This window comes from Pygocentrus nattereri, chromosome 26, assembly GCF_015220715.1.
Source record: "Pygocentrus nattereri isolate fPygNat1 chromosome 26, fPygNat1.pri, whole genome shotgun sequence".
Classification (NCBI taxonomy): domain Eukaryota; kingdom Metazoa; phylum Chordata; class Actinopteri; order Characiformes; family Serrasalmidae; genus Pygocentrus; species Pygocentrus nattereri.
The window spans coordinates 17,544,268-17,552,500 of record NC_051236.1 but is presented as its reverse complement, the minus strand read 5'-3'; the positions used below and the strand labels follow the sequence as shown (position 1 = coordinate 17,552,500).

The 8,233-nt window shown below is 39.4% G+C and overlaps 1 protein-coding gene across 2 annotated transcripts in view; it reads right to left on the bottom strand.

Moving 5' to 3' along the window:
- Positions 1-4,355, bottom strand: part of srsf3a (serine and arginine rich splicing factor 3a) — a 5,898-nt gene extending 1,543 nt beyond the window's left edge. The window contains exons 1-4 of one of the 2 annotated variants that reach the window (XM_017686340.2): positions 4,183-4,355; positions 2,062-2,110; positions 1,595-1,805; positions 1,040-1,174 (exon numbers count right to left, since the gene is read on the bottom strand). In XM_017686340.2, the coding sequence (XP_017541829.1) occupies positions 1,040-1,174; positions 1,595-1,805; positions 2,062-2,068 (353 nt within the window). In that variant the 5' untranslated portion in view covers positions 2,069-2,110; positions 4,183-4,355. Of the gene's footprint in view, positions 1-1,039; positions 1,175-1,594; positions 1,806-2,061; positions 2,111-2,746; positions 3,129-4,182 lie in introns of those variants that run through there. The other variant, XM_017686339.2, reaches the window with a different exon arrangement.
- Positions 4,356-8,233: the final 3,878 nt, after the last annotated feature.

Below are 8,233 nucleotides of genomic sequence, written 5' to 3'. Positions count from 1 at the left end.
TTACTCTTCAGTCTCGATTCCTACACCTTTGGGACGACCAGTTCCTGATCATTCTTAGCCCACAGTGTGTACTAAAATATATGTAATAAAACACAGGATGTGAGGTCTGAATTCCAACTGTAAAAGTCATTACACTGGAGCAAAAAGGCTTTAACTTACTATTGTTTGGTTTTCAACAAGCTAGTTATGATGCAAAGAGGCTGAGTGTTGCTCAGGAGGCCAGAATTTGCGGGTAGATGGTTTCTAGACGTTAACATTGCTGCTATAGATGGCTGAAGATGTCAGTTAGCTGAGGATGGTTGAGGGTAGGTGGCTTTGCAGACATTAGGGAAGGATAAGAGCCGTTGATTGGTTGTACGAGTAGCGTGGGTAGTTTTGCTGATCACGTTAACGCTGAAGGAACTGGAGGAGCCTTAGAGAGACATGCTCAGGAGGCAATCGGCCCGTGGCCATGCTTGGGTCATGTGAGCTGATTGGTGCACGCTGGTCACATGGTGCTGAAACTGGACTAGTTGACTGACTCAGTGGTTGATGAGGAGAGGCATGATGTCTCTGAAAGGGGGGTCAGCTTCATTAATAAATTGACAGAGATGGTACAAAGCCCAAACATTAAGAAAAGAAATGCTACCGCTCAACTGCCATGGAAGGAAACGTTCAATAACAAATCTAAAACATAAGCGTAAAATTGCACACACTCTTTTTGAACTGAGAACATGTGTGATTGTAAGCGGAGTAAAGCTATAGTTTGACCACTCTACTATGTGCAATCTACTACATTAACACACAGAGTCAGTCTAAGAAGACATCCTAGTCAAGAAGGAGGACAACTGTAGTAGCAATGTTCTAGACATGGTAGATCAGAGGTTTAAAAGCCAGTTATATGCCTCCAAATCTCTAATCATTCATCTATTGATCCATCCATAAATGGTATTACAGTGAGTGAAAGGTCTGATTCCAATCAGTTCACTGCTTAACATCACTATTACGCAGAACACCACTCATTGGATTTTTTTTTCCTGCCCCAAATTAGTGGCCCTACCGGCGTCTGGGGGGTGGGCTCCGGCGTCTATAGTCATCTCTTGGGCGACGACCCCAGGAAGGTGGAGGTCCACGATTCCTTGACCGTTTCTCCCCACTCGACATCTCAACTCGCACGCGACACCCACACAGGGTCCTAAAGAGGGAAGAAAAGGCAGATGAAGCTTTTAATTTTTTTTTTTTAACATTCAAATTTATATGAATTACATGACATTACACTATAATATGCTTTTCTGTGAATACTGTCAACAAATTAACACTATTTGTTAACAAATTAAGTGACCAACTGCATGCTTCATAACAGAGTCCAGCTCACAGTTTGTGCAACAGTGAACATAAATTACTACTGTTTTGACAGTGTTTTTTCAATGTTGCACTAATACTTCTGGATCCAATTTATGAAATCTCAGGAAAACAAAATCTTGAGAGATATATCACACACACAGTTTTGTGAAAGTGTCTTAAAGTATTGTGATGTTATACTTTTGCTATATTGCTTCACCCCTGCATGCCACCCAGAATCTTGTACCAAGGTTTATTTTTCACTCCATCTTACCTTCCATCTAGCTCCCTTACAGCATCTGTAGCATCTCTGGGGTCCTCAAACTCCACAAATGCAAAACCTGGAGGGTTCCTGGCTACCCATACACTCCGTAAAGGGCCATAATAGCCAAAAGCCCTCTCCAGTTCAGTCTTGTTCCCACTGTTACCTAAATTACCCACATAAACTTTACAATCTAGTGGACAATCTCGGTGTAGGGAAGGATCTGCAAAAAGAAAAAAATGTTTTGCTTATAACATAGTGGTGTTATTTTTCATTGTTTCAACAATAGTGGAACCAACAGCGGCACAATGACTACCACAGTACAACAGAATTTAGAAAACAGGTTTCACCGCTGAAGGCAGAGCAGTCGGGTTTTTCCAAGACTGTTCCAGTTCTAGTATTTTTTCTCAAATGCAGAACACGTCTGAGCAATACATTCAAATTAGAATAGCATGACGGATACAGGAAAAAGCACCAACCTCCCATTTTCACTTGATGTGCTCTCTGCAAACTTTATCTAGGTGAACCCTATAAGAGATAAAGAAGACACGGTTTAACATGGCTAAGCGCGAGAAAGCAACAAAGGCTAACTGCATTCAATGTTAGCTAGCTAGCAAGCTAATGTAATACAATACTCGTCCCAGGCGGAGGTAAGTAGGATCGGAGTAAAAAACAATACAAACAAAATTATTCTAGGTTATTTGTCAAGTCTGAACAAACACAGTATTTTCCACTGGTTCGTGTTGCTTATTTTCGGTTTGCTCGTATGCAGTTCAATAAGCTATTGAGGTTAGCTAACGACACATCCCTTGGGGCTAACTGTTAACGCTAGACATCTGGCTAAGCAACAATGCTAATGCACCGAGTCGGAGGGAAATATGATTAGCCTGTCAACTAGTTAAATCCCTCGGCTAACCTGCACTTTATACGAAGCCATTTCAAATAAAAGGCAAACAGACACAACCTCGTCAACAATTACACCGAAAAATGTCGTAAAAACTGTAAACGGGTCCATGCTAGTTAGCTAGCGGGCTAAACTTAGCCGACTATGGACAAATATAACCTAGCTAAAATCAGGGATTCTATAAGAAGTAATTAGCTGTAATTTTATACCAAGCGTTTTAACTGCTGTACACGGTGACTTTGTTTCACAAACAACGTTACCTATTTCGCTTTCCTTCCCGGCTTAGGCTTGATTCTTTCGTGCCGCCAAACCCAAAAGAGATCCACACCGCCTGGCACAAACCGGCTAGTAAGGCGACTAGCCAGCTAACTTCATTAGCATAGAGTCGGGTCAGGTGATTAAGAGCGGAACCGTCAAAAGAAAAGTCTTCATAACTGAGACACGTCGAATTTTTTGACTATTTTCATTATTTTCTCAGCTCATCTCATGATCTCGGAATCACATCTTTATTCTTCCGTTTTATGTTTGTTAATTCTGGTGGAACGTAAACAGCTACAAATGAAGTGATCTGGGTGACTGTTTAGTCTGTTTAACACCTTATAGCTAATTCGCCTGTAAACCATCTCTCTCAGCAGCTTGATTAACCCCTGGGGCCAGCGGAGCGCGGAGGGCAGCAAAAGTCCAGGATCAAGTAAACAAGCGTAGAGTGCGTTATGCAATACAGATGCCTCGTAACCCACTCACACAAAGAACATTTCGGCGGCTTTATTTTTGTCCCACTGGGCATGTTGGTTACAGGGAAGAGGATGTGTGATAGAGAGAGAGAGAGAGAGAGAGAGAGAGAGAGAGAGAGAGAGAGAGAGAGAGAGAGAGAGAGAGAGAGAGAGAGAGACTTCCCCCAACTCGGTCCCTCAAACATGATCAAAATATCCTTCGTTCCTGAGCCCTTTTCTAAATGGACATTTTATTTTAGCATGTCCTGGTCAGCCAGCTCGGCAACTACGTTACAGTGAAACATCTTTTTTCCGCGTTGTAATATGTGTATCCACATGCGGCGCAGTGTGTTTTTCAAACAGATTAGTACTGCACATTCTGTTCTGTTTCACTTCCTGATGACTGGGTAGCCTTGTGTGAACTCACCCTCCTGCCCATTAAACACAAATACACCTACGACACACACACTCACGCTGTAATATATGCTTATGGTTAGTCTGACTGCCTGCAAACGAATAACAAGGATGAAAGAGGTTTCATTAAAAGCCCTTATCACTTGTTTTCGTGTTTAACACGATTTAGCTTATTTACCCTACGTCCAGGTCAAGCAACAAAACAAGAGTTCAGTGTGGCCATGCACTGAACTACAACCTGTTTCTGATACTGTGAATCACAAGACTCTTCTGATTTCCATGTCGAATTAAATGCGTGTTTTAATTCGATGCGGAGCGGCTGGAATGATGAGACCCAGCTCAGCTAGTAAACGCGTGGCTCCGAGGGTTAGCAGCAGGCTACTACTAAAACAGACCCATCCTGGAACACTGAGTACTGACTGGATGCTGAACACTGAGCGGCTATCGGCTAACAGAGAAGCTGCCTGTGTGCACTCGGGCTAAACTACAGCAGAGAGAGACAGGACAGGACAGACGGCTAGCCTTCGCAATACAAAAATCTCTTTTCTTCTAAACATCTCAGTCCTTACTCGGTCTGGTTGGTGGTTCCTTCGTGGACAGGCCGAGTCACCTCCACGGAGGCTCTCTCTATGTGATGATTAACAAGGACATTTTGTTCCCCTCCGTGATGGTGCTTCGTCAGTTTTAGCCTGTAGTGACTGCAGCGGGGCTGGAATACTTTTTTCCACTCTCGGGGGGGATCGGATGCTACAGACGTGTTTATTTTAAAGCGTTATATACAGTGGAAAAACTTTTGTTTATCGTTATTGAAACTCCTCCTGTAAAGAGGGCTAAAGGAGTTACTAAATTAACATGCCCCCTCGTCACCTCAGACATGCTGATCAGCAACGGCAGGCTGTTCACTCTGATGCGAACTGTCCTCAGCACATCATCACTGCTCTGGTGCTGAAGACGTCTAGACCTCGGAAGGCATTGTAAATGTGAAACCTAGAGCCTGTGTGTAAAGTCAGCGGTCACTGATAATAGATTATACATTGAAGCGCGCGTATTTAGATGATGCTGAAAATGAGAAGAGTTTTTCCAACTCATACATTATTAAAATAATAAATTAGGTGTAAACCATTTGAGTTTTATTTTCTATTTTTTCTGAGTTTACTTTTTTCTTGTGTTTTACTCTGTGTATATACTCTGGCCCCATGAAGAATTTGGACACTTTGACCCCTGGCAAACCATTGGTTACTTCATAAAACGGTTGACAAAAATGACTTTCTGAGAAAAACCACAGCACAAGTGTGATGGTAAACTCTTTGTGAAAAGAAATGCTGGAGAAAAATATAATCCAGGCTGCACTAAAAGTTCTGTAACGCACACAAGTGAAAACAAAGTCTGGAGCTGTTTTTCATACAGTGCTGTGGGTGGGCTTTTGTTCACTGATGAAATCATAAACTCAGAAGAGTTCAAAGGGCATTTTGGATGCAAACCTTCAGAAGTCTGCCAAAAAATAATGATCTGTAATACAACAGCTGCCTTTTGAAAGAATGCAACCAAAAAACTTTTAGGATGGTCTATTTAAAATAAAAGCCACATTTTGTTTCCTAAAGCAAATATACATTTTTATGTGTGGCACAACTATCCAAATGCTTTTTGGGGCAACTGTAATATTATGTATTGTGACTGTTGGAAAAACCTTGTATTTCCAAAATGATAAACTTACAGGAGAACCAAAAACATTCAACATGGATTTTTTTAAAGGACCATTTGTATCGGTTTAATTCATGAAATTTTACCACAAGGCAAAGGCTAACTGGACTTTTTTACATTTTGAAACTTTTTTTTTTTTAATTTTGATTTTTTTTTTAAATGACAAAAATGGAAATGCAAGATTAAGTTGCAAATCATTAATGATATATGTGGTTGTTCCATTCTATTATGTAATGGCTCTGACACTGAAGGGTTTCAGCCCAAAGATGCAGAGATAAAACACATAGAAAAACACTGAGATTACAGCTCTGTAACATAACTTATCATGTTGGAAACTGAAACTGCATCCTTATAGAGTTGAGGCAATTAACCACCACAACTACAACTTGTACCACAGGTTCCCAAATTCTTTAAATACTTTTATTATTGCTATTTTGGCAATGCTGATGCATACAGTAAAGGATCTAACAAAATCACCATTTTTTGTATTTAAATGGTTGCAACCCAACCACCACAACCCATAAAATCATTCTTTAGAATGCTGTTAGATTTCTGCTTTGTTCCTCTGACCCTCCAGTGAAGTACCACAGATGTTTTAAGTTGTGCTAAACTGTACAACCACATGCTGTGAAATACTTGCATGCTTTTTTAAATGGTGTGTTATTTACTGAGTTTACTCAAATGGTTTTACTTTAACACAAAGTTAACTATATCTCTTACTTCAGGTAACTGTCACCGGAAATAATAGGTATAGAACTACTAAGTGGCATATTATCACAAGTATAACAAGTATCTCCAAAGTGTCAACTTTACAGGAGAAGGAAAAACCTCCTGAATGTTTAATGTAAGTTAATGTAAAGAGATTTTATTTTAAACAATGTTAGATCATTTCTATTGGCCCATTCATCATGAATTTTTCACACAATGTAAAGGAAAGCTGATTTGACAGCTGTCAAATTATTCCAAAAAATAATTTTAAAAATAACAAAAATGGAGATACTTATTATTTTTTTGGACAGTGACAATATGTCGAAGACAGCATTAAATATTTCAGAAGTTCATACCAACTACAAGGACAGCACTGCTGAGTTAAAACTGGTTTTGAGGAAATTTGAATAAACTGTACAGCAAGTTTTGAAGATGTTTTGCCAGAGTTTGTTCAGAGTATATATATATATATATATATATATATATATATATATATATATATATATATATATATAGTAAATATATTTCTTAGAAAACATGTTTGGAATGCATTCAAGCACAGCCTCATAATAATTAGTGTGGCTGAAATCTAAAATAGCCATCTAGAATAATTTCAGTCACTGAACCTCATGTCATCACCAAATCAGTGCTACAGCTGCATTTAGTGGATACAGTCAAAGACAAATGCCAACATTTTTTTTGAATTTTAAACTATGACTGTTTTTTGGATTATCACAGATTTAATGGAAATTAAGCAGCAGACAATCCTATAAATTGATTTATATCAATTATAATGACACAGGATTTATGTATGATTTATATATGATTTGAGTAACAAAATAATGTTTTCCACATTCAGGGGTTGTTTTTGTTGTGGAAGCATGTCATACCATGAATTGAAAAAAAACATGTTATTCACAGAGGCATTTGCAGTATACAAGGATAATGTCGTGTAAGTAAGAGAGTGACCTTTACTCTAAGGTTTAAACCAAAGAACACCACCTGAGTAGGTAGTGTTTGAGACTGGCGTGGTGTACGTTTTGCTTTGAAGAGTGGTGAAGACACCTCTCTGTTTCAGTACAGGGTTGCCTCCTTTTGTGTAACTGGTTGTTACTCTTGCTCAATAACAACCACATTCACTATTTACACAGAACTGTCTTTCAGGGGAAACGCTGGCACATTTTTCAAACAAAATTTAAACTATGGCTTCTGACATTACATGAATAACTGTGGATCTAAAATCCACAGGACATAGTATAGAATATTTTTGGTTAAAAACTAATAAGACGCCCCCGGACGATGCTGCACTGTGGCTTCCTTTTCCCGTTACTGGCAATGTAAAGTGCTGCACTGAACCTGTGTCCTTGAACGACCCCTGTGCTCTCTTTGTTTCGTTTTTGTGCCGTCCTTAATGAGCATTGTGCACACTCAGCTCTGCTGAAATCCAACTGCTGCATAGACATCAATCCAAGCAGCATTTGATTCTGTTATCCTCTAAGATGATACGTTGAAGGCCTGCCTGTCCACAGAAGCAAAGTGCAGAATTTCTGGCAACCTGATATTCTGAAACATAAACTGCTGTCTTAACTGACAGAATCAACAAACATCAAACTAGGTGCATGTATCTTAAGATTGGCACAGTTTAATTTTCACTGTATTAAGAATAAGGGCAATTAAGAAGGCCTTAACAAGTGAAGAAATAAGGACTCACTTTTCCACATGTATTAAATAATCATTGCTAGGATTTTCCTTTTTTTTTAACTGTAGTGAAATAGCCTTCAGTCTTGAGCTCTTGAGGGGCAGTATGACTAAGAGGATCTTAAAGCAGACAGGCTTTGGATTTCAGGGTTATCAGCCAGGGGGGAACATCATGTCTCCTGCAGCACAAAGAGGGAACGAACATGTAGCAAACAGAGGAGTAACAGTATGTTATTTTGTTTCTTATCCCTAGGGCTGCGTGGAAGGAGTTATGCTTTGAGGACACAAAAAAGATGCAGTTGTTAGACCTAGATGACTAAATGTGCTCATTCCACAGAATTAGTAGAGATTTACAGATATTGTTGTGTAGTCTAGTTCACCAGTTCCAAACCTATTTTAATCCAGGGCAAATTTTTCTCAATAGGCCTATTCACAGAAATCGGATTGTTTTCGTATAAGTCATTTCCATTTCTTTCCAGTTCTTTGGAGGAAACATGAACTACATGCTGAGGA